This window comes from Mesoplodon densirostris, chromosome 2, assembly GCF_025265405.1.
Source record: "Mesoplodon densirostris isolate mMesDen1 chromosome 2, mMesDen1 primary haplotype, whole genome shotgun sequence".
Taxonomy (NCBI): Eukaryota; Metazoa; Chordata; class Mammalia; order Artiodactyla; family Ziphiidae; genus Mesoplodon; species Mesoplodon densirostris.
In genome coordinates, this window is record NC_082662.1 from 120,898,149 (window position 1) to 120,925,264 (window position 27,116).

At 43.9% G+C, this 27,116-nt stretch overlaps 1 protein-coding gene across 2 annotated transcripts in view; it reads left to right on the forward strand.

Moving 5' to 3' along the window:
* The window catches only part of ATF6 (activating transcription factor 6), a 210,633-nt gene extending 195,799 nt beyond the window's left edge, over positions 1-14,834 (forward strand). For both annotated transcript variants that reach the window (XM_060090833.1, XM_060090834.1), the window contains one exon: positions 9,534-14,834. In XM_060090833.1, the coding sequence (XP_059946816.1) occupies positions 9,534-9,742 (209 nt within the window). In that variant the 3' untranslated portion in view covers positions 9,743-14,834. The remainder of the gene's footprint in view (positions 1-9,533) is intronic.
* The last annotated feature ends 12,282 nt before the right edge of the window (positions 14,835-27,116 follow it).

A 27,116-nucleotide genomic window follows, 5' to 3' on the forward strand; every position in this document is an offset into this window, starting at 1 on the left:
CATGTGTGCACTCAGCTCCTCCCTTGACAGCTGCATGGCTCACTCCTCACTTCTTCTGTTTTGTTCACTACTGTATCCTCAGTGCCTGGCACATGGTAGGAATTCAGTAAATATTTGTTGAATTAATAAATATATATAGTGTTCAGGCATTATATATTATTATGCTTATATTGCATTAGAAGACACAGTGAGCACGTCAGGTGCTTGAACCAATATGTACTATCACTGCGAATGCAACAGCTACAAATGAAAACTGATACTAGAGTTTCCTGATAGTGACCCAGATACCAAGATTGTATTTGTCACTGGTGATGTGATTTTCTGAAATGATGAATAATTCTTGGTTAAGTTCAGAAAAAAAGCAATATTCCCAGCATAGTGGAGTGGTTACAAGAATGTATTCTAAAGATACACTGCCTAGGTTTGAACTTCCTGCTCTGCCATTTGTCAGCTGAGTGGCTAATCACATGATGTTTCTATGTTCCAGTTTTCTCATCTATAAAATGGGGAATAATAATAATAATACCTGAATTAGGAGGTTGTTTTGAGAATTAGATGAACAGTGTCTGGCATACCGAAGCACGAGATGTTATTAAATAAATAAATTATTACTCAGTTTATTCCTGGAAATTTAGTGTATCTAAAACCCATGTAAAAGCACTCCATATTTTAATGTAAAACGGTGAGTTTATTACTATAGTAATACTGAGGGTGTTTTTTTTTTAGCCTATGTGAATATTGTATGAGATACAGGACAGTTTTGCATGGGACTATCCCTATGCATTACAGACTGTTCAGCTTCCCGGCCCCTGCCCATTAAATTTTAGTAGTTCCCTTCAATCATCATGACCACTACAAGTGCTCCTTAAGGGTTGGTGGGTTTTGTATACATTGTTCTAGGCCCATACACTTCTTTAATGAAATTATTATAGATCTTCTAACTAGATAAGCTCTTTCTCATCTGCCTCCCCATTGTTCAGGAATATAACGCCTGTGTAATATTTAACAAATTCTACTAATACCTATCCTTCTCACACTGTTCTGAAACATTGAAGAGAGAACACATCCAAATTCATTCTATGAGACCACCATTACCCTGATACCAAAACCAGACAAAGACCCTACAAAAAAAGAAAATTACAGGTCAACATCTCTGATGACTACAGGTGCAAAAATCCACAACAAAATATTAGCAAGCCAAATTCAACAATATATAAAAAGGATCCTACATCATAATCAAGTGGGATTTATTCCAGGGATGCAAGGATGGCTCAATATCTGCAAATCAATCAATGTGATACATCACATTAACAAAAGGAAGGATAAAAATCACATGATTATCTCAGTAGACACAGAAAAAGCACTTGACAAAATCTAACATCCATTCATGATAGAAACTCTTATCAAAGTGGGTATAGTGCGAACATATCTAAACATAATAAAGGCCATTTATGACAAACCCACAGTTAATATCATACTCAACAATGAAAAGCTAAAATCTTTTCCTATAACATCAGGAATAAGATAAGGATGCCCACTCTCACCACTTCTATTTAACATGGTATTGGAAGTCCTAGCCACAGCAATCAGACAAGAAATAAAAGGTATCCAAATTGGAAGGGAAGAAGTAAAACTGTCACTGCAGATGACATGACTCTATATAGAAAACCCTAAAGAGTCCACAAAAAAAACTATTGGAACTAATAAATGAATTCTTCAAGGTTGCAGGATGCAAGATTAATGTACAGAAATATGTTGCTTTCCTATATACTAATAATGAACTATCGGAAGGAGAATTCAAGAAAACAGTCAATTACATCAAAAAGAATAAAATACCTAGGAACAAATTTAACCAAGGAGTTGAAAGATCTGTACTCTGAAAACTGTTAAGTCATTGATGAAGGAAATTGAAGACAACACAAATAAATGTAAAGGTATCCTGTGCTCATGGATTGGAAGAATTAATCTTGTTAAAGTTACAGTACTACCCAAAGCAAGCTACAGATTTAATGCAATCCCTATCAATATACGCATGACATTTTTCACAGAACTAGAACAAACAATTCTAAAAAATGTATATGGAACCACAAAAGATCTCAAATAGCCAAAGCAATCTTGAGAAGAAAGAACAAAGCTGGAGGTATCACACTCCCTGACTTGAGACTACACTACAAAGCTACAGTCATCAAAATAGTATGGTACCGTATACAGATACATAGATCAGTGGAATAGAATAGACAGCCTAGAAACAAACCCACACATGGTCAGTTAATCTATGACAAAGGAGGTCAATTAATCTATGACAAAGAATATACAATGGAGAAAAGACAGCCTCTTCAATAAGTGGTACTGAGAAAACTGGACAGCTACATATAAAAGAATGAAAGTAGAACATCCTCTAGCAGCATATATAAAAATAAACTCAAAATGGATTAAAGACCTAAGTGTAAGACCAGAAACCATAAAACTCCTAGAAGAAAACATAGACAAAACACTCTTTGACAAAAATTGTAGCACTGTTTTTTAGGATCTGTCTCGTAAAGCAGAGGAAATAAAAATAAAGTAAATAAATGGGACCTAATTAAACTTAAGTTTTTATACAACAAAGGAAACCATTGACAAAATGAGAAGACGCTGTTTTCGGAGAAAATGGGAGAATGGGAGAAACTATTTGCAATGATGTGACCAGTAAGGGGTTAATATCCAAAATATATATATAAACAGCTCATACAACTCAACTTTGAAAAAACAAACAACCCAATTAAAAAATGGGCAGAAGGGGGCTTCCCTGGTGGCGCAGTGGTTAAGAATCTGCCTGCCAATGCAGGGGACACGAGTTCGAGCCCTGGTCTGGGAAGATCCCAGATGCCGCAGAGCAACTAAGCCTGTTAGCCACAACTACTGAGCCTGCGTGTCTGGAGCCTGTGCTCTGCAACGGGAGAGGCCGCAACAGTGAGAGGCCCGCGCACTGCGATGAAGAGTGGCCCCCGCTTGCCACAACTGGAGAAAGCCCTTGCGCAGAAACGAAGACCCAACACAGCCAAAAATAAATATAAGTAAATAAATAAATCTATTTTTTTTTAAATGGGCAGAAGACCTGAATAGACTTTTTTCCAAAAACACATACAGATGACCAACAGGCATATGAAAAGATGCCCAACATCACTCATTATTAGAGAAATGCAAATCAAAACACAATGAGGTTATCACCTCACATCCATCAGAATGGCTATCATCAAAAAGACCACAGGGCTTCCCTGGTGGTGCAGTGGTTGAGAGTCCGCCTGCCGATGCAGGGGACACAGGTTCATGCCCTGGTCCAGGAAGATCCCACATGCCGTGGAGCAGCTGGGCCCATGAGCCATGGCCACTGAGCCTGCACGTCTGGAGCCTGTGCTCTGCAACGGGAGAGGCCACAACAGTGAGAGGCCCGCGTACTACAAAAAAAAAAAGAAAAAAAAGAAGACCACAAATAACAAATGTTGGAGAGGATGTGGAGAAAAGGGAACGCTTGTACACTGTTGGTGGAAATGTAAATTGGTGCAGCCACTATGGAAAACAGTATGGAGGTTCCTCAAGAAAATAAAAATAAAACTACCATATGATCCAGCAATTCCCCTCCTGGGTATATATCTGAAAAAAACAAAACACTATTTCAAAAAGACACATGCACCTCAATGTTCATGACAGCGTTATTTACAATAGCCAAGATATGGAAGTAACTTAAGTGTCTATCAACATATGAATGGATAAAGAAGATATGGTATTTATCTGCAATGGAATACTACTCAACCATAAAAAAGAAGGAAATTCTGCCATTTGCAACAACATGGATGGACCTGGAGAGTATTATACTGAGTGAAATAAGTCAGACAGAGAAAGACAAATACTGTATGTTATCACTTATATAGTGGAATCTAAAAAATAAAATGACTGAATATAAGAAAACAGAAACAGATTCACAGATACAGAGAACCAACTAGTGGTTACCAGTGGGGAGAGGGAAGGGGGAGAGGCAAGATAAGGGTAGGGAATAAAGAAGTAGAAACTACTATGCATAAAATAAATAAACTACAGGCATACATTGTACAGCACAGGGAATATAGCCAATATTTTATAATAATTCTAAGTGGAGTCAAATATATAGAAATACTGAATCATTATGTTGTACAACTGAAACTTATGTAATGTAGTAAATCAACTATACTTCAATAAAAAAATAAATACACATGTATTTTTAAAATATTTAACAAATTCTGATTTGTCTTGCACTTAAACAAATAATATTCCTCCCACCATCCCTCCCTGCCTTTGGACACTCACAGCCTGAAATCTCTCCTCTGTCCTGGAAACGGCAAAGGGCAGACATGGTGGTTGCTAGGAGCTCTTTGCTCCTGCCAGTGTTCTTCCTTATATCTCCAGAAAGATTTTTCAAGTCAGAAGCATATTTTGTGTTTCCATCTGCAATACGACTGGTACTTACTCACTCAGTCTTCTTCCCCACTGATGAGGCAGAGGTTCTATCTAGTTCTACCACTGATCCCCCACCCGCTACCTTCAGAAATGCCCGACGTTTCTTAAAGGAGCCAAACCTTTTTTCTGTAAGCATTTTAACATATTCAGTGACATGGAACATTTATATATTGGTTATAAAGAAAAAGATAAATGCTAGAGTTTTCACGGAAGGTTTCTTAGAAGTGGGATTTGAAATGGGCCTTAAAGCGTTAATAGAAATTGACTGGATGGAGAATTTGGGTAGAGAAGAGCAGAAAGAGCTTTTTTATTTTTTTTTCCAAGCAGAGGATAAAGTACTAGCAGAGATACAATGCATGGTGCTCTGGGATGGTCAAAACCAGGACTCCAGTTAAAAATTGGAGATAAGATTGGTTAGACATAGTGAAGTCAGCTTTGGAAGTTTTTGAAAGCCACCGAAAAAATGTGTTTTACCCCTTATTGTTCATTGTATTCCTGACTTCATTTCCCTTTGTCTCCTTTGTCTCCTCTTTCTTACCCTTTTGGGTTCCTTTCCTGATTTTTCCACTTGTTTGTTTTGGGTGCAGGTATCTCTTGTGATCAGTGGAAGGGAGGATTTTTATTTACATTCCATGTTCCCCCACGTACACACACATACCCCACACACTACAGGATTCAGGCACAGGTACTAACAGCCTGTCACTGCCTGTCACCAGCCTAGCTTACACAGAGCAATCTGCCTCTTGTTAGGATTGGTGTCTGATTCTGAACAGAAATCTTGTTTTATCATACATAGTCTTTGCAAAGCACTGGTGAAGTCTTGTCATTTTTTTAAATTAAACTTTCTGTGAAATTTGGGGGTATTTAAATTCTGTTTATGGTTAAGGTCCTGATGTGTGTGTTAGTCATCTCCCAGCTAACAGCCTCTTGGCAGGCCATTCTTAATTCAGTTATTGTGTGTTTACAAGCTGTTCAGAATTCCACATTGCCTAGAGTTTTTCCACCTCCAGTGTGCAGGCACTTTTTTTCTTGCTTTCCCAACTCTTCTGGGCATTCAGACTCACTTTCTGGCACTCATGTTTGAAGCCAGTCATCTCTTTTCCTTTTTATTTGCCTGATTAATTTTGAATTTGAAGTATTCATATTTTATACCTTTTTCCTGACTCAGGTCAGTGTTTCTTCTCATTCCATTTACTTCAGAAGTCCCAGAACATAAGATTATTTATATCGCTTGTGCAGCACCCAAATGTTTGCTAATAGAAGAGGGAAAGTGAACCTTTAACATTTGTGCTCCATACTGTAACTTTTGGTTCTGTTTTTCCCAAATAGTCACTTTTTCATTAAGTACACAAAAATCCTTCAGCAATCTTTTCACATAACTCAGCTCTAACAACTCCCTAGTTGTTTACTTTGTTCCCTCTTGTCGGCAAGCCCATGAGCTGTAATGTTTTCTGTTATTACTGGGGCACTGCCCATTCATAATGGAGGCCTGGCCCTTAATGAAAGTGTGCCATCCGTCCTCAGCCTCTAACATCCTGCCTGGGTTTTCCTTCAGAGGCTGTTCCTCTCCTCCCTAGCTGAGCCACCTGAGTCTTCAGGTTCTCATCTCTCCAGTTAGAACCTCCTCTGGTATATTTTATTCACACCGAGGCACAAATTATAGGCAACAGTTGAAAATGCCCTTTCCAAGGGTGGTCAATTATTAACTGTGCTCAAAGTCTGAAAGTAAAGGATAACGGGAGCCTCATCTGCCACTTGTGGGAGGAGTTTCGGAGCCTCTCTGCTGCTCCTGGAAGCAGATCACGTGAACAGATGCCCGACAGTGCAGGACGGGCCTGTGAAGACCACGAGTTATCATAAGCTGTTTCCCTTCTGTCCTCCTTTAATTAAAATAATTAGAACCTCGTCAGTAATAGAGACCACCTCACTCACTATCCAAGGGAGTCAATACTGAAACACCCAAAGCACTTTTATAAGGTCCCACAGAGACTGAAGAAAAGAAATTGCTGTAGCCCCTTTAACTATTTTCCAGAGGTGTTGGGTAACTTGGGATTCCTAATGGCGTGTCACTTTTAAACCTACATTTTCCAGCTTGTCATTCAGAAGGGGCTTCCTAAATTCGGTTTAAGGCGTTCATATCCTATCTGGTAGAATCTTCTTCTAGTAATGCTGACAGTTTCCTTGGCCTAGAAGTTCAGAAAGGAGTGAAGAACAGAATCCATTTTAAAGCCACCCAAACCGTACCTAGCATGAGCCTCCTGGTTGGGCTTAAGATAACAGTACCATTTCAGTCATGACTAGGGACTCCCAGGTTTTGGAATCAGGTCGCAGCCCTAGTTTTCCCCCAAGCATCTGAGCTCATATCACCAGGTTTTTCATCTCTTCCTAACATTTAAGATATTAAAGAACTCCAGTTATCAGTTTAAACCATAGCAGGCACATGGGCTCTAATAACTTCTGCAGGTGGTATGGGCTATATGACAGAACCTTAGTCTTGATCTTAAACTGTCATCTGGATTCTGAGTTAATCTAGGAAAGTGGTAAAAATTAGTAATGTATATTATATGTCTTTTATACATGTGTTTTTCATTATCTGGTCATCTGTGTCTCAATGTGTCCGTGTGTGTGTGTATATGCACACAGTCTTTCAGTTTTTCTAAAACAGAGAGGGACCATGGTTCCAAAAGGAAATGACTAGTGTGGCACCTTGAAATCTGAACCCTGTCACATGTTCTGAATGTAATGACTCCAAATACATTAACAGGTTGTCTTTCTTCCATTGCCTACTTTTTGGAAAAGAAATCGCTTTGATAGGAAACGTCGGCTAACTTACAACCAATCAGATTTAATTCTCTAAAGATAAGTAAATGATTTGATAGCCATTACAGAGTGGCAGGAGTTGTCATATTGGAGTTAAGTGTCCACAGCAATGGTCTTAAAGAATAGGTAGGGTTAGTTATTACACAGCAGCAACCAACTGCTCTTCATTGCTAGTAAGGCTGGGAAAGAAGGAAATTAGCTTCAACTGTAATTGAAGAGATTTATAAGACTTGTAATGGGAAATTCACCATCAATGGAGACTATTTTAGAAATTGAAACAGGCAATCAACCAATAGAAGTGGAATAATGATGTCTTCCATTGGCTTTAAAATGGGATATATGATCTGCTCAAGGCACTTAAAGTTGATAGATTATTAGATTTAATAGTTTTTAACTTTTAGGGGGTCATGGACCTCATTAAGAATCTGATGTACCCCCTCTCCAGAAAAATGCACATACAACTAAAACTTTGCATGCAATTTCAGGGAACTTATGGACTCCCTAAAGTCTGTGCATTAGACCCTAATTTAAGACACCCCGGATTAGATGATCTCCTTAAGTCATTTCCTGCCTCGTTAAGTTACAAGCTCCATAGTTCAATTTTCCCAAACATAATGGAATCTGAGGATCAAATGTCAAACTTTGGATTTTCTTCCTCTGGATTTATAATACTTGGCACGCATGGTGTAGTAGTAAAAAAAAAAAGAAAAAAAAAGATAATGGAATAGAAAGAATTCTACTTTTAAATTCAATTCTTTGCCCTAGAGAAGCCAAATGTTTAATTTTGAAATCACTGGTTGGCTGTATATCATCTTCATGAAAAGGCAGTGCAGGACTAGGCCTTCGCCAGCATTCTTCCTGGTCCCACACCCAGCTCTGGATTCATGGTTGAAAATGCAAACTGAGGTGCCACGTTGACTCCACAGCATTCTTCCAAGTTTACACATCTTCTAGCTGCATTGCTATGAATGTCCAGCTGGTCTTGAAAGATGTTATCTATTTATAATTCTTCCATCAGTCTTATGCCCAAGTTTCATTGACTACAAGTTGGAAAATGACAACCTAGAATTACAAATCGGGGAATAATTTGGCCTTCTCCCGAAAATAAAGAGCTTTTGTCCTCAGGAAGAATGGAGTGTAGTACATGTCTGTGTATATTAAACTCATGATAGCAAGTTACCCCATATGTGTTAAGCATGGCTTTATGTGGTTTTTCCCATTCCCTTATGCCAATAGCCTCTAGTTTACCTGGAAGTCCTTATAGCATTCCTTTTAGTCCCAAATTGGAAATGTATTGCTCTCTTTGTACCTGGAATCCAGAACTCTGAAATTAAGGACTGCCTTAATATGGAACAGAAGTGACAGTGGTCTCTGGGAAAGAGCATGATTATCAGATGTCTGCAACTTGTTGTCAGTCTTCACTGTATTTTATGTTCCTAAGCACAAATCTTTAAATTCATAGTTGGGAATGTCCTGATGAAATTAGAAATATTACTGATGAACAGGAACCAAGCAGTCTTGGCCAAGGTCTCCTTACCTTTCGCATGATATGGTGGTCCTTTTGACAACTATTCCTTCCCAGTGTTGAAAGGGAAGGGGAGAACTTAAGTATTCTTCCCTCTACGCTCTCGCCTCCCGCAACTAAAATCTCCTGCTGGGGCTTCCCTGGTGGCGCAGTGGTTGAGAGTCCGCCTGCCGATGCAGGGGACACGGGTTTGTGCCCCAGTTCGGGAGGATCCCGCATGCCGCGGAGCGGCTGGGCCCGTGAGCCATGGCTGCTGAGCCTGCGCGTCCGGAGCCTGTGCTCCGCAACGGGAGAGGCCACAGCGGTGAGAGGCCCGCCTACCGCAAAAAAATAAAAAATAAAAAATAAATAAAATAAAATAAAATAAAATAAAATCTCCTGCTGTTCCAGTTGCTCCAGTCGTGGTGAAACACTGCATGGAAACCATACAAGACATATAATGTCTGTGGACAGATAATCTGGGGTATTAACTCTGACAGTGGCTCCAGGCTTTATTGAGCCAATGAAGGTTGTTTGGGAACTAGAATTGAGGAGAGGACAGGCCATCCTGGCACTGTAGCTCTGCTTAGTGACTGATGAAGTCTCTCTGTACCCTTGAAAGCGTGTCGACAGTTCACACCCTTGAAACGCATTGATGCCTTTCTGGGATTGAAGCTTATAGCAGAATTGCACATTCTGTTGAATATTTATTCCTTGTGTTTATTTCTCTCTGCAGAGAATGTGATCAATGGGCAGGATTACGAAGTGATGATGCAGATTGACTGTCAGGTGATGGACACCAGGATCCTCCACGTCAAAAGCTCGTCAGTTCCTCCTTACCTCCGAGATCAGCAGAGGAATCAAACCAACACCTTCTTTGGTTCCCCTCCAGCAGCCACAGAGGCAGCCCACGTGGTCAGCACCATCCCTGAGTCACTACAATAGTACCCAGGGGCTACAATGGAAAACTAAGGATGGGACCCTGCCAGATCGGTGAGTGGATGAGAGAAATGCTTCTTTCTGCCTTGGTGGCAAGCAGAGAACTGCCTCATAATAGAATTCAAGAGATAGAAGAGAAAAAAAGAAGCTGCTCTATTTTCACCATCTGCCCATATACTTGGAAAGCACTGGAACTCAGACACAAGGGGAGCAGCGTATCTCCACAGGCACGTGTAGCCCTGCATCCTCCACTGTTGTCTGGTGTAGATATTTTTTTCTGTACCTTTCTAAATTGCTTTTCCCTCTGTATTTGTTCTGTGTTTAAATAGTCATATTCTTTCAAATAAGATCCATTTCCCTTCTCTGCCATTTCACTTATTGTTATGGTAAAGAGACTTTTATTTAACAGCACCCATATGTTTCCACTCATTAGATCTTTCATCAACTTAATGCAAACCAATTGTGGATGTGTGCTTATTGGAAAGCAAATGTCAAAACCAGAAGAGCCAAAAGCATCCCCAGAAGAGTCAAAACAATTTGGAGTGTCAGATAAAGGGGAAAATCCCCCAGTGGTAAAGTTTATCTTGCGATTTGCAGTTCACACCTGAGACTGCATGTGAACAACTGTATTGGTGTCGGGGGTGGGTAGCAAATTTGCGAGAATGAAATGGAAGAGAAGGCGGGCTTTGAAAGAGGAGATAGCTTCATTAATACATATGTTTAAAACACTGAAAGTTTGATGTGATGGCAGTTTAAGATTAAAGCCACAGCTACCGCTTATTCTGAGAACCATGGGCCACTGAGTGTTAGCACATGTACTTATGTCTTCTCTTTAGTAATCTGGTTCAGATCCTCAAGGACCACAGGACAAATCCTTCATTTTTATTGTGAATCTCCACACACTACACACCTTCTATTGATACGATACCCAGTTCAGCTAAGGAGCATGTAGGTGACTTTACATTTGAACAAACAAGAGCTTTTTCTCTTGAGAATTGATAAGTATTCACTCCTTTAAGACTATGCAGACGGGCAAGTTAGATTCCTGCTGGTGGAGTGCATCCCATAGTATGGCAGTCATTTTCAACCCTCCAGTGAAAAGGCAGTGAAGGAATTAACTCTTTTGTCCTCCCATTATTAAAAGCAAAAACAAAACAGAAAAATATCTTACTTCGTTCCCTTGTACTTCGACTGTCTCCTCTGTGATTTCTACCTTCAGCTTCTAAAAGTGTCTTCTGCCCTCTGCTCCTATGAAACTTTTGAATTTCTCCATAGAATTCATTCTGCAAACACTGCTTCCTGTCCTAATTGACTTGCTCTTGTCAGATTTCTTCCCTTCCATTCCACACTATATCAATCTCTTCCTCCTTGCAAGAAAAGGAAAGAGACATTATATCAACTCCTCAAGGACTACCTTTAGTGAGTCAGTTTTCTACCTGTGAAATTAGGCGTGGCTCCTAAATAATTCTGAAGACTCACCAGCACTTCTCTCTGGACGTGATGCCTCTCTGCTCAAGCCAGTTAGACGCTTTCAGAGGAAATCAGTTTAACTCTTGTGAGGGGAGGAAGGGGGCTCTGCTGCTCTATTCCCTGGGAATCTGGAGTTTGAAAAGTATCCCTTAGCCATATACCAACCATTTTAAGTCAGGGCAGCACTCCTCTCTGATTTGGCTGCCCCAGGCAGCTTTCAGACAAGAACCATTTTCCCTGGGGACCACTCTTCCTTCTAAGGGGTGCCAAGGAATAGAAGGCAAGTGCCTAGAAGACCTTTAGGTTGCAGGGCGGTCTTCTCATCGATTGTCTTCTCCTGGCCCTGCTCCTTCCCATTCTGTCCTGTGAATTAGCCAACAAGAGGCTGCTACTATGGCTAGTAGGCAGTGGCAACATGGTCATTCCCAAGCTGCCAATCTTCTCCTGCAACTGTCGTAGTTATCACGGTGGATGCAAATACAGTGTGTGTGGAGTGATTGTAGATGGTGCTTCCTTCCTCTCCTTTGCACTGAATCACACAAAAACAAACCATCACGTGGATTTCTTGTTTGGGGCACTTGCTTTTACTTTATCCCTCTATTCCCAGCTTTTCCTGTGTCCATTTTACCAACTGGTCAGACTGAAGACTTAATTATGTTACGTCACGTTAATGCCTCTCTTTCAGGTGAAAGTGTGGGTTAAGGGTACCTGTGAAGTGACCATGCAAAGCAGTCTGAGAGCCTTGCCTCCTCCTCTTTTCACTCACTGACCCTTCTCCCCCTTGTCATTACCCGTTCTTGAATTGATCTTTTTGAGATGAGGGAACAGGATTCTCCTCAGGGTAAAGTTTCAGGAAAGGAGTGAAAGGCAGCTGACAAGTATTCTACTTTTTAAACTGCTGTCAAGGCTACTGTTAATCTCTGGGCGCAATGGTAGTTTTTATTGTCATGTCTGTACATTAGCCCGAGGTCCTTTGGGAAATGGAAAGTTGCTCTGCCTGATGAATAAATTAAGCTGGTCTTTTGGCTTAATTGTTTTGGTGAGATGGCCTTTTGGGGATTGCAGCCAGGAATTATGGGGGACGTGTGTGTGTGTGTGTGTGTGTGTGTGTGTGTGTGTGTGTGTGTGTAATTTTTTAATTTATTGAGTTTTTAAGTGGCATTTTGCAAGCTTGTGAGAACGTTTGTTAGATAAGCTCATGGAGGAGGCAAGTCTGCCTGTTATTAGGTGACTCTGTGCCCTTTGGGTCACCAGTACTACTGTCTTGGAAGGTGATGGCAGAGACTGCTGGGAATGGTTTTTCCACCTGGTTGCAAGTTCCAGGTTTTTAAGGCTTAATGGAAGTGGATGTTCCCTCATGCTGTCTACTGAGTCACACGTCAGGAGCTTCTTCCCCATGGGGTTAACTCACTCAGCAGAATAGGGACACAGCTCCATTAGGGCGGCAGTGTAAAATGCCTCTTTCCAAAGTTAGGGTTTGTGAAAGGATCATCTTGAAACAAATGTATTGCTTGCCATTCTTGCGGTTTAGGTTATTGGGTGGGGTTTGTCTTTTCACAAGTGAAAAATCCCGTGATTATAAAGCTCTGAGCATCTTCTAATTTTTTTTTTTTTAATGACTACAGTCTCCAGAACAAAGCTGGCATTTCTTTGCCTTTTCTTGTTAGCAGGAAGTAGACATGGCGGTATTTGAAAGCAGCAATGTTATATGAGTCATTCTTGAGTGTTCTGAATAAACACTACTTAGAAACAGACAAGAAACTTGGGATTCAAACTGATTTTTCTAGCATTTTAAAAGAGACACTGTCCTGATCAAACTTTCCTGGCTTGAATCTTCCTCCTGGGAATGAACCCCCAGTAGTCACAGCAATGACACTCTGATAAGATGCTGCTGCTGTGGCATTTGGAGTGACTAAAACCGGAGAACTCGCAAGCTCCTTGCAATTTTTGTACTATTTTCTGATTCTTGCCATTTCACTAAGCTCAGGTTGTGAAACTTGACAGAATATCAGAAAAACTTGTAATTGTACTAGACTTTCTAACACTTTGAAAAGTTTCAAAGCAGCTTCCACTTTCAACTATCTATTAGAAGTAACCACTTTTACTGAAGAGCCAGAGTAAGAGCCCATGCCCCCCCCCGCTTCAGTCTGACCACATGGAAATTTTCCACCACGAAAGCCCTCTTTCCACTGCGTACTGCTGGGCCAACTCAGCTTCCTGCTGCAGCGTCATAGGCCTGAACTTCAAATGAGACCTTGCATACTATTGGCTGTTTTCGTATGAATTAACCTCTCAAATAAGATTGCTTAATGCCCAAATTAATAGACATTTATTACCCGCTATGGATCCCTCATTCTTTGCGAAAATGTGATTTCTGTCCTGAGTCATTTTAATTGACAGAAATTAGGATCTTTGCTGCTAATAGGAATACTAATTATAACTTTTACCTTAAAAACAAGAATAAAGCTTAAAGAAAGAAAATGAAATGTAAGACATTTTTATTCTTACCCCTGACAATATTTGGGATGGAGCAATTCCTGTTTCCCTAGGGGTTGTGGTTGATTTGTAATTTTCTAGGAAACAGAATATTGGACTACCCCCAAAAATGTTGCTGGAGTCCAGATGGAACTATGCACATTAAAAAAAGAAAAAAAAAGTTTTCTCTTACCTGAAAAAAGAAATCAGAATGTATCCTGTTAACTTATATTTTTAAAGACTAAGCTTAAAACAAAGTTTATTTTGGATAAGACTAGAACTTTTAGCAATTTATTCTAATATCTGTGTGTTAATATCTATGTTGATATCTGTCAGATTATCTGTCAGAATTTATAAAAAGAAGGATGACAAAGGTATCTTGATCAGGAAACTTGGTCCTATGTATGAATCACGTCTAGTCACTGTGAAATAGTGGACACCATATTCAACATATTAGTTTGCTGCCTTAGAGACTTCTGGCACATTAAAAGACTTTAAATTATATTAAGTTGGGGAACCAAGGAGTAAATAAATCATAGTTTATCATTTGCCAAGGTCGACACACAGCACACTGTCTTGCTGCTTGCCCCCAGTGATGTTGGTGACAATTAATTAGTTAATAAGCAAACCAGGAAGTTTGGCATATCCCCCAACAGGATCATCCCAGTTAGAGATTAGCAGGTTGACTTTCACAGTAAATGTATATTGGACCATTTTAACTCACACTCAGCCCTAATTTCTAGGTCAGTCATCTTCATAAAAGATGGTGGGAAAATAAATAGAACTTTAGATGGAAACTGCTGTGCACTGCTGGCCCTAGAGATACTAGTTTCTTGTTATGTTGCCAACATGGTTAGGCTAAGACCAACAGTGCTTCTCCCCTGGAGCCATTAGAACCTGAGGAGAGAGTGTTAGAGATGCCATTTCACCAGGGTTTTCTTTCTAAGGGTTGTATCCATGCTCAGTTAAGAATGGGTTAAAGATGCAGAGGAAAGATATACCATTCTCTCCCTTAATATTTATGTTGGTTTACAACACATAAGGAAACAATGACAACAGACTTGACAACAGACTATGTCATGCTTTTAAGCAAGTCTTTATAATGCAATACTTGTTCCTTGTCTAAAGTTCAAATAAAGAATTTTTAAACTTGCCTTGTTTCGTTTTGTATGTAGAAAGAGAAAAAAAGACCCAAAATGAATCTTCAGTGTTAAGTGATTAGTAATGAGAAGGGAAGCCTTAAATCGTTTTGTGGCCTGTTACTGTTTAGATGAAACAATTGAACTCTTTTCCACTCTTTTTCCCAACCTGGTTAAGTAAAAGTTTCCTTTATTGTGTCCAAATATTTGAACTACAGTCTTTCTTACTAAGGGGAAAAAAAATTGTCTAAAAACTTATACTTTGTCCTTCTACATCAGGAAACCGAGTTAATCACACCAAAGCCTCTTCTCAGCTTAGAATGACATGTCTCCAAGCATGAAGCTAGTCACTGCAGACTGACAGCAAAGAATCCTTCTGGGTATAATCAGTGCAGGCATTTACTGAGTACCCAGTGTATGCCTCAGATACTAAGTTCACTAGCTCTTTTATTTCAATCTTCCCTACAACTCATTTCCTACAATGGTCACATAACTTGTAAATAATAGACCCAGTATTTGGACCCAGGCAATTTAGCTTCAACACATGGATTCCTAACCTCGTGAGACACAGATCGGGCATAGATTCCTGACCTAAAAGAGCTCACAGTGGCCTGTGGGGTCAGATACGCAAATATACAAAATTACAGTAACGTCAGGGTTCTCTTTGAGGCAAAACTACATTTGTTTCCTAAGATACCTTATTAGGCTTCTTTAGAAAAGTAAGACCCTAAATCCCTTCTAATGCAGAGAAAGTCAGTACACAATGGAGAGTAGGGGGCTGGGTAGCAGAACAGGAAAAGTGGAACCAAGCTACAGGGCTTGGTCTCTGGATGCTGGAGCCTCTCAGGGACTCGTGAGAAGACTCCCTGGTGGCAAGAGGGCAAAAAGATTTCAAACTGTGGTGCTAAAATGTAAATCCTCTTCATTGTCTCAAGTAGTCAGTAAAAGCCTGTTGCACACACAGCTTTGAATCAGTGTTCTTTTGGGGAGTGAAAGAAGGGAGTAGGAATCAGTGTGGTATGACTAATGCAGAAAAAAAGCTTGCAGAGGGCTTTCCTGGTGGCGCAGTGGTTGAGAGTCCGCCTGCCGATGCAGGGGACGCGGGTTCGTGCCCCGGTCCGGGAAGACCCCACATGCCGTGGAGCGGCTGGGCCCGTGAGCCATGGCCGCTGAGCCTGTGCTCCACAGCAGGAGAGACCACAACAGTGAGAGGCCCGTGTACCGCAAAAAAAAAAAAAAAAGCTTGCAGATACTGAAGCAAGATAATTCATAAATGGAAAAGTCAGTGAAGCAACAGAGGTGACCACAAAAATATCACTCCGGCCACACCCTCGCCCTCATGGGACCTTGCCACCAAATCCTTATGGGATTGTGCCTCCGGGACTTCCCAACTGTATGTGGGATACTGTTCAAGCCAATTTTGGGATCTCAAAGGATAACCACAGCTGACATTTGGATTACACAATACATGGTGCCCGAAATAGGGGGTTCTTCTAGCCATAGTCTGCAATTTATCTAACTAGCTCTCTTTTGTTAGAAATTTAGACCACTTCCAATGTTTTGCTAAGCATAGGAAATCTATACCATATTATTCACTCCATCACATTTGGTGTAATCTGTACAATTACCTGAAGACAATCCTTCCCTTAGTTGACTTCATGATAACAGCTGATACATATTGAAGACTTAACCTCTAACAGACATTGTGCTAAGTATTTGCAAGCATTAGTTCATTAAACTTTACAGCAGCCTTATGAAATAGATATCATTATCCACGTTACAGATGAAAAAATGGGCACAAAAGAGTAAGGAACTTGCCTACAAACTCACAACTGACACATACCGGAGCTGGGATTTGAAATTAAGTCTACCTTGCTTGTAAAGCCACATTCTTTCTACTATAGTATGTTGCCGCTCACCCTTTAAAGCCATAAAGAATGCAGCAGAAGACAAAGTAGAGAGGAAGAAACCAAGCCACACATCATGGGCAAACAGGGTGTTGAGGCATGGTCAGGAAAGAGGGACAATAGCTAAGAGGCAAAGTCCATTGATGCTGGTGGGTTTTCTATGAACAATTCATCCCCTCTGAGGGAGTATATACTCACTGCTGGTTGCATGTGGAGCCCACGGTGGGTAGCTGAACCTCAATCCTTGCAGTCCTCATCTTGGGTGAGTTACCCAGTGGGGTAAAGACAAGCTGGGTGCTCCCACAGTTGAAGATCCTGGGCTCGGCCAATACTCCCATTCTGCTCAGGCCCAAGAGCATTCAAGTGTGACCATTCAGCTGCATCCCTAGGGTGCGTCCAACTGACTACTCTTTTGATCACAAGTTCTGTTGTCTTTGGAAAGTTTTCACTGCAGAATTAACTTCTAGTGTGGATGCTGGACTATGAGATGGCGAGAGATGCTTTTGTAAGAGATCCCTAATCTCCAGATCCAAAACTGAAATGCTTTGGTCCAGAAGTGAAGGACGTATCTTTAAAATAGATGCAACACACCATATTAAGAAATGGGTCGTGTTGTAAGTTTAACTATTTGCAACCCTGTCACTCCTAAAAACTGAGCTCATTTAGATGGGAGGACCATGTGAAGCTCACCAAAAAATATTTCCACTTGTTTACAGGCGTACCCCTGTTTCGGCATACATTAGCTAGTTGAAAAGGAAGAACTGAGAGCCTCAAAAGCCATCCCTGACTCTCATTTCTCTGTTGTCCTTCTAGACTTCGAAGCCACTGGGGTTATGTTTATTGCCTGAGCACCCAGTGGAACTTGGATTCTTGGGCTGAATTTCTCCATAGCTAGAGCTAGTGGCCCCAGAATTTAAACCTTTGTCACAGATTCTAAGTGGTGGACCAAGCTTAGGCAACTGCCGCTGATCTGTGGGATGCTATACAGATAAACCAGACAACCTCCTTGTCCTCAAAGACATGTGAATGATGTCCCTTCCATGGGTCTATGTGGTCACCCCTCTGTTCCCACAAAAGAGTAAAGATAATTTCCAGAAGAGGTCATGATTTCGGGTCAGCCTGAAAAATAGTTAGACACAAGCTGCTCTCAGGAGAGCTTTGGGATGGAAGATTCATTGGCCAATCAATGTCTTTGCCATGGCCACAGGGCTCACCCACTCACTTGGCTGCTGGTCCTAAGACACACACTGCACTGTCTCTGGTTTCCTGAACATGCTGGAATTCTCTGCTCAGCGACTTGTTCACATCAGACCAACACATTGCCCCCTCAGCCTGGCAGCCTCAAGCAAGACAGAAATACAGCAACCTCCACACCACTAGCCTGGCTGTTTCCATCGAATCCTCAGCTGGGTGGAACTGCAAGTTTGTCTTAATTTAAACAGTATGAGCAGGAAAGATGCTGAAACATTTAACATCTTATTTTAAATGGCTCTATGGGTCACCGCTCAGGTGAATAGAACTAGCAGCACATTTGGGGCTAATTCCATCTCCCCAAGATTTATAATCTGGTACAAGTCAGCAGGGTGTGAACAGTCCAAAGAGGGAAAAACCTGCTCTTAGAAATTTAGCTTCCTTTCCAAACTTTCACCTCTGCAATTTCTTGTTTAATATCTGTCATCTCTGAAGGACAGTAAACTCCAGAAGGTCAGGAACCCTGTCAGTGTCTAATTCACTATTTTATCCCCGCTACTGTTTTGACATGATGTACTTAGGATACGGTCCTTCGGGCATTTTAGGCTAACTCTGTTTTTTGTTGAGTTGAATTATTGAGCTCTTAGAAAGCCACAGATAGACATTTTCTTTCCGGGAGTGTACGTGATAGACTGGCATTTGTCACTTGTGTTTGCATGTACCAGTACATCGCCATATGCAAATATTCACAGTGCTTTGGTGATTCAGAGGCACCGTGCCCAGCGCTGAGCAGGAGGGACACACAAGATGAGAGCCCTGCCTTCCCTCATCAGAGAAAGCGACATCAGCTTTCCCTTTCCCTTTTTATTTCTTCCTACTGTTTTCCTCTGATTTCAGTCTGTGGCAAACTGGACGTGTTCTGGGGAGAGGCTGTTAGACCAGGGGATTTACAAGTGTGGCCCCCATTCTGCAGCAGCAGCAGCACTGCAGAACTTGCTAGAAATGCAACTTCTCTGGCCTCAACCCAGACCCACTGAGTCAGACTCTGAGGCTGGGCCCAGCAATCTGTGTTTCAACAAGCACTTCAGAGGATTCTGATATGACATTAAGAACCACTCATGTAGATGTCTATCAGAAAGACTAGAGGAGTGAGAATATCAAACTTCTGCCCGAGATGGTCCTTCCTGGGACTGCCATCACTGGGGCTTTAGGGAAATAGCAGGAAAGAATTTCCTTGTTGTCACTCTCTTTTTGAAAGCCTACAGGGGTTACACCTTGAGCATCCACAGCCTCGCATCCCTTGTCACATCACCTGGCCTCCTGCTACCTTGGGTGACCTCACAGCTGAGCAGCAGGAATCGGGGCTGCCTGCACAGTGGGAATCGGGACCGTGCCCTTAATCAGAAGTGTGTCAGCCACCCCGGGCTGAGGGCTGCATTTGGGAAAGAGGGACAGACCTAGCTGCTTGCCCACCCCACAGATACGAGGCTCTCCCAGGGACTGAGCTCCTGAGAGGTCCTGCCTGGAACCAGCACCCTCTGCTGAGGAAGGGGGAGGTCTGCTGGGCCTCTGTCAGCCCTCCCCAGAGCAGGTCTTCACCTCAAGGCTAGGAGAGCCCCCAGTACAAGTGCAGGGACACTCCAGAGAGAATGCTCCTGGCCCCGCTGGGGACCTGGGACCTGTCTCCTCATCTCTCGACTTCACAGCTCTGAAGACAAGAAGGTCTGAGCTCCAGGCTCCATGAGGTTTACTCAGTTGGCTGCAGGCTCTAACCCCCTTCCATACAGCACCAGGTTGTGGTTCCCAATCTTGGCTGCATATTGGAATCATCTGGGGATCTTTAAAAAATACTGCTGCCCGACTGCCACCCCCAGATGTTCTGATTTAATTGGTATAGGGTGTAGGAGTGTTAAAATTTCCCCAGGTGATTCTAATGTGCACAAAAGTTTGGGGACCAGTGAACAATTTCTCTTGAGGCCAAGACCCAGCTCGTGTCTAATGTTTGGGGAGCAACATAGTTCTAAAGGTGGGAGGTAGAGTGGGGTTCCAAGGACAAGAATAATATGTTTGAATCATCAGAGAGACTCCAGACTTAGCAAACAGCTGGTGAAGAAAGGAGAGGAGAGAGGTAGGGGTGTGGGCTGGTGAGCATTGGATCCACTGGTGGAGATGATGTCAGACATTCCTCTGTGATGTTAGAACTCGGGAAACACATGAAAATAACCATGGCTGTGAAAATGGAACTTTCTGTGAAATGGCATATTCTTGGAAGGAGAGGGAGCAGGGAGGAGAGGGAAGGGGAGGGGGGAAAGGGAAAAAAGGAGAGAGGAGGGGAGAGGGGAGGCCCCAGGCCAGAGAGAACATGGGAGGCTGATTCGCTCCCAGGCTTCTGGAGAACTGGGGAAAGGACAAGAAGACGTGAAAAGATGCACCAAAGAGAGGAGAGGGTGTTTTGGGTCTGCATGAGGAATGTCTAAAGAGGGCAACTGCTGACCCAGAAGAAGCTGAAGCAACGAAAGAAAAGAGAAGCCAGGAGAGAGAGAAGGAAGCTGCTGCTAAGAAAAGAAAAACACACAGTGTTTGACCCAAACCCACCCAGCTTCGGGCTGGGGCCAGATGGAGAGCTTCCCAGGAGAAGGCTGAGGGGGCAGCTTCTCACCACACAGCCTGTCAGGGGAAGGAACAAGACACAGCCAGTTGCCAGTGTGTCCCTTTCCTTCTTCCTCTACTCCTGGCTTTGCAGGTCTCACAGAGGAAGGAGCTCTGGGCCTGAGGTTGGGAAGCCAGACCCTTCCTCTTGTTTCCCTGAGGGAGGGAGGTCAGTGCCCCTGAGGGACCCGAGCCTGGGGCTCCTGGAGATATTGGGGGCATCTCCCCTACCCTAAGCCTGGCACCAGCCCCTGATTCTTAGATCTCACCCTAATGGCTTCCCTCAGGGCGAGCCATCCAAATATTGAGTCACCAAGAGAAAAAAGCCTTGCAGACAAAACCAGGAAAAATGACACAGGCTCCTCAATTCCTGGACGAAAGATTTCACACCTACTTTGTAAAATCAGGAGACTTTCATGACCGGGTGTGACTGTAACCCACATGCCTATGACGAGCCTCCTGCAAAGTAAATATACCAGCCGTGTCACATGATGTAGCCCCTGTGATGCTCAGCACACCCTGGGTGTTGGGCAGGCGGGTCCCATCTTGGCTCCTGAGATGGCGTGGGATGAAGTGGGCACGGAGACCCCCAGCACCCCCTCTCGGGATTAGCAGCCCCTCCCATCGGAGAGTGTCAAGATACGTGCTATTGAGGCTCAAGGAGCCGTGTGGGGTTATTGGAAACTAATGCCAACATCAAGTGCTTCAAGATGCTGGCTGTTGTCCACCAGCCAGTGTTACTCCTCCCTGGGCACTGCGGGCCGCGCCGTGCCACGCTGCACAGTCCCCTCGGTGCTGCTGCTCAGACTGACACCCCTGGAATGCCTCACTAGCCAGTTTGGAGGGGCTGTGGGAGCACACGATAGCGCTCTGAGCTGTGCAGCTGGGAGCTGCCTCCGAGCACTTGAGCGTTTCCAGCCAGCGGTTTCCTGTGGGAGAGCGGTCTGGGGCCTCGGCTCTCCACTTACTGGCAGGCCTCCCTCTCTCTGCTCGGCCTCCCGTCCATCCTGACCACTGGCCTGGCCTTGCAGAGGATCAAAAAGTTGACTGGCTTCCTCAGAGTTAGAAAGACAGCAAGCAAGCCTGGGAGCTGAAACCAGCCACTGGCCTTTATTTTTCAGGGCAGAGGAAGGAGGTGGGGGGCACCCAGGGACCCCAGAGACAGGATCCTGTCTGCTGAGAGCTGCAGTGGGTAGGGAAGTCTGTCCTGTAAGAATACAGCAGCCCCAGGGGGTCCCTGTCTGTTCTGAAGATGCAACACAGAGGGCAGTGGCCCCTCCATAACAGAAGTGGCCGCTGTGAGACGAGGAGTCAGAATGGGGCTAAGGTGTTTGTGGAAGGGCGGGTCCACTGCTGGCAGAGAAGGCTGGGAGTGTCAGGGCGACCCAGGGACCCCTGGAGCCTGGTCCCTTCCAGCAGCTGTTGGAAGGGTCAGGAGTCCTTTTGTGTGACCAGAGCTGGGCTGTCGGGTGGCAGCACACACGTCAGCACACCAGTCCACCTACTCTGAGCCGGTCCCTGGCCGTGCTCTCACAGGGACACAGAGTCGTCCTCCAGCAATGGTCAGGCTTGGGAGGAAAACACATGCAGCTGAGAGCAACTCAGAGGCACCAGATGTGGTGTGTGCTAAGACACAGGTGAAGAGGGGATGAGGGGAGGTGAGGATAGGCGAGCCAGGGGGACCCTTCTTGCAGGAGGCGGGCTTGGGGTAGGGCCTTAAGGGAAGGGAGAATTCAGTCAGGTAGTGACTGGGGAGGGTCGCCTCTCAGGGCATTTCAAGGGGAGGAACAGCCTGAGCAAAAGCAGGAACGGTGCATGTGGGCCAGTGTGGCCTCATGTGTTGAAGGCTTGTTGTGCCCAGGGAGGAGTGAAGCCAGCTTGTAGATAACTTTCAGCATCTCAAAGTACCTCTTTGATACTGGGATTGGTTTTGAATCACCTCAAATTGTTCCTTGAACTTGGATAGCTCTACCTCAAGAGAGTCATACTCTGAGGAGTTCCCTAGCAGGAAAGAGTTGGGTGTCAACCTGCAAAAAGTGAGTCTGGGGACTTCCCTGGTGGTCCAGTGGTTGGGAGTCTGCCTGCTGGTGTGGGGATGTGGGTTCGATTCCTGGTCGGGGAGCTGGGATCCCACATGCTGTGGAGCAACTAAGCCCACACGCTCTGGAGCCTGCCCGCCACAACTAGAGAGAAGCCCGTGCACCGCAATGAAAGATCCTGCCTGCCGCAACTAAGTCCCGACACAGCCAAAAATAAAAATAAATAAATAAATATTAAAGAAAACACCTAATATGATTTTTTTTAAAAAGTGAGTCTGCATTTCATTGGACGTCATGAGCATTGCTGTCCTTGGGCAACCAGAACACACCTCACGGTCCTCTGAGTCACTGGGCCCAGTAGCCCTGGGGTGCAGGGATTCCTTCCACATCACTCCTGACAAGAGGCCTCCAGACTCTGAAGGCCTGGAGGGTCCTCAGCAGCCCTTCAACTAGGGGAAAAGCCAGTATCAACACCCTCCAGTGGAGCTAACATTTATTGAGACCTGTTCCTCCTAGCCATGGCCAGCTGGACAAGGGGTGGACATAGTCAACCCATGGGCTCAGGATGAACGGATGAGCTGGACCAATCAGGAGGTTTGAAGAAGGAGACCCGGGGACAGCAAACTGTGGATACTCAAGCTTGGAGAGCTGGTTGACACTGCCACCATGCTGGGCCACGTGCAGGTTGACTGAGCCCAGAGAAGCAGAAGTGAGGGAGCTCTCTGAGGGCCTCCAAGAGATGGAGAGGATTGACAGTTCCTGAATTTTCTGTCCCAGCCCCTGAGAGGATCGTGATACCTCCCTGAATATCTGCAAGACCGCCTGTTGCATCCGTACAAACAGTTGTCTTCCATGTGAGCTAGCCTGAGTGGGCTTCTGCTCGCTACAACCAAGAGATGCTGAGATGAAAGAACATTACCCTCCTGCCTCTCCTGGCCTCTGGGCTCAGGCAGGAAAATCCAGCTTATCACGGAGGCTGGAGGGTGGAGCGTGGAGCTGGGGTTCCTTTGAGGGCAGCAGGCAGACCTCCCATCTTTCCAACTCCGGCTCTGTCTTTCCAAACCCAAACTGAAGCTGCTATGCGACTGGGAATTTCACCAGAGTTTTCCAGCCCATTCCTGGCACCTGCTGCTGTTGGCTGCACTTTAACCCCCCAGGCACTGCCAAATTTTCCTTGGTGCTCCCAGGCCAGGCAGTCCCCTCCAGAGAGCGAGCTCAGCTGAGGTCACACGGAAAATAACCCATGAGCAGAGCCCGGCCCCAAGCTGCTTCAGCCGACTTCCCTTTGTTCTCTCCTGCTCTTTCCCTCTCTCTCTTACATGAAACTGGCCTGTTTTACCAGGTCAAATTGCATTCTTCTAAATATAGGAGTGCTGTGCGGTGAAAGTTTGATACAACTTCTTTGCACCTAATCACTCTGGGAAAGCTTTCCAAGTAGAGAACTCCAAGGATACTGTGCCATGATGTCTTTCTAACTGCTGGCTTTCAGATTACAATCCCTCCCAATGGGAAAAACTCATGATACAGATGAAACTTGCTTTACACCATAATACATTCCTGAAGAGTCACAGATAAATCTACTCACTTATATTCTGCCTTATTCCAGAAAAAACAAAAAACAAAAACAAAACCCACAGCATAATTAGAGAGAAAGAAAAAGGAACATCAAAAATGAAAAAAAGAACCAGGAGAGAGGCAAAGACAATATGGTCACCATGAGAATTCTACATGCTTTCTACGGGTAAAACACAATAGGGCTGTACACTTTCCAGCAGCTAATACAGAAAGAGAAATCTGATTAGTTACACAAAGAGTCATGTATAAACTGAACTTTGGCAAACTGAATCACAGTTCAAATACATTAGCAGAGGTTGCTATTGAAGAAATGCTTTTTAAGAGACATCTGGTTTTGGTTTTGGGGTTTTGTTTGTTTGTTTTTGTTTTTGTTTATTCAGCAGCACTTCCTCTGGGGAACTGGCCTTTCCTGATGTGGTGTGACTACGGTGAGCTGTCAATCACAGAATCCCCACCATGGTTATGGAGGTAGGCTTAGAACCCATGCTCACTAATCATACCCTCTACTAGAAATTTGCATCTTGAGTGGAGACACCTTGAGACTGTAGATGGTTAAAGCAGAGGCTCCCATGAGGGTATCTTCAAAAGCCCATTCACAACATCCTGCTACCCTGAGCCCCAGAGCTGGACAGGTTCTGTCCTTCCCATTCTGGGTTTTCCTTGAGTATGTGAACTTCCTAGTATCCTTCCAATAAATTCGTTTTAGCTGAAGCTAACAAAAATCTCTTCCTATTGCTTACAGCCAAGGACTCCTAAAGATATGATGCTAATAAGTTCATATGGAATATGAGAATGTTCTCAAAAAGCAAATGTTAGGGGGATCAAGATGGAAGAATAAGAGGATATGGAGCTCACCGCCTCCAACAAACACATCAAAAATATATCAACATGTGGAACAATTCTCATGGAAAACTGTAAACCAGCAGAAGAACTATACAACCAAGGCTGCAAGAAAGATTCCCATGTAAGAGGGTAGGATGGCATCAGGCCAGGACCTGTGGCCCTGAGAGGGACTGAGGAAAAGGGAGATCACACAGGCAGATGCTCACCCTGGGGAGTAAGATGGTTGAGCCACAGACTGGACATCCCAGTCCTGGGGTCCTATGCATAGGACATAAGCCCCCTCAGCTGCCTGGAGAACCACTGGGACAGATAGAAAGGCTGAAGAAGCCTACGCTCCACTTGTGAGGAAGGTATGGGTGCTGGCTTATCCTGAGACAGGGAAGAGAGAAGTCTTCCCATTGGCTGCCACCTTGTCATGCTCCCCAGTTCGAGCTCAGCAAACACCCTGGCCCCACTCACTCCACTCCACAGCTTGGCACTGGCTGTAGGGTGGTCAGGACGTAGGAAAAGACTCGATCTAGGGACTCAGAGGTGACCCAGGGGCCTAGGGTATTTTCTAGGTAGGGCAACAGTGGCCACTGTTGGCACTTACTCAAACAGGACCACAGAAGCAGCCCAGACTTCTGATGGCAGTACAGCCACTTCAATTCCCACAACCACAATGCAGTGATCCCCAGTGTCAGCTAAGCCCAGTGCCAGTCAAGGAAATGCTCTGGCCCTGCTCATGCCATGCCACAAGCTTGCTCTAGATCTGGGACTACCACAACAGGGGGAAGGATGCAAAATTGGGCTGCGTCTGGGCAGAGCCACAGATGCCTACACAGGCAGAGCATCAGATCTCTGTAAGCAACACAAGCCCCACTTGCTTCAACACTCCCCTCCTTTGGGGCAAAGGCCACAGTACAGGGAGAATGAAAAACACACACTTAAAGGGAACAGAGCCAGCTAGAGCCCAACCTTCAGGGCATTCACTCCAGACTTGAGATCAGATCCCACCCCTGACAGGGTGCCAACTGCCACTGAGAAGAGAGGAAGTCCCACCTCACACCCTGAACAGGTTCTAGCTCCTCCAAAACCAGCCACATCCCCTACCAATGTAATAGTGGCCAGTACACCCTGAGGAAAGATGTTACTAGCATCGCTAACAAATCCAGCCTTCCTACCAAAGGCATTGGACACACACAGCCTACGTAAGGATGTTCCTACATAAAACCCCCTCAAGACCACAATAGATAACTATTTCACCTAAATACAGAGAGACAGAGAAAGTGAAGAAAAGTGAAAAGGCAGAGGAACTACTCTCAACTGAAAGAGCAAGAGGAAACCCCTGAAAAAATAAATAACAAAACAGAGACCATCAATCTACCAGACAATGAATTGTAAAAGTTGGTAATAAAAATGCTAACTGAATTAAGAAAGAGAATCAATCTAAGCACAGATTATTTTAACTAGGAACTATAATCTATAAAGAAGACCCAATCAAAAATAGATAATTCAACTTCTGAGATAAAAAGCAATCTAGAAGCAATGAATAGCAGACTAGATGACACAGAAAATGTGTAAGTGATCTGGAAGGTAGAATAATGGAAATCACCCAATCAGAGCAGCAGGTAGAAAGAGAAGTGAAATACAAACAAACAAACAAAAACATACAAAAGCAACATAAGAGAGCTATGAGATAATATAAAATGTGCCAAAATTTGCATTATAGGGGTTCCAGAGGGGTTTCCCTGGTGGCGCAGTGGTTGAGAGTCGGCCTGCCGATGCAGGGGACGTGGGTTCGTGCCCCGGTCTGGGAGGATCTTGCATGCCACAGAGTGGCTGGGCCCATGGGCCATGGCTGCTGGGCCTGCACTGTCCGGAGCCTGTGCTCCACGGTGGGAGGGGCCACAGCGGTGAGAGGCCCGTGTGTCGCAAAAAAAAAAAAAAAAAAAAAAAAAAGGTTAAAATCTATGGGACTCAACAAAAGCAGTTCTAAGAGGGAAGTTCATAGCAATACAGACCTCCCTCAAGAAATAAGAAAAATAACAAACAACCTAATCTACCACCAGAAAGAATTAGAAAAAAAAGTACAAACAAAGCCCAAAGTCAA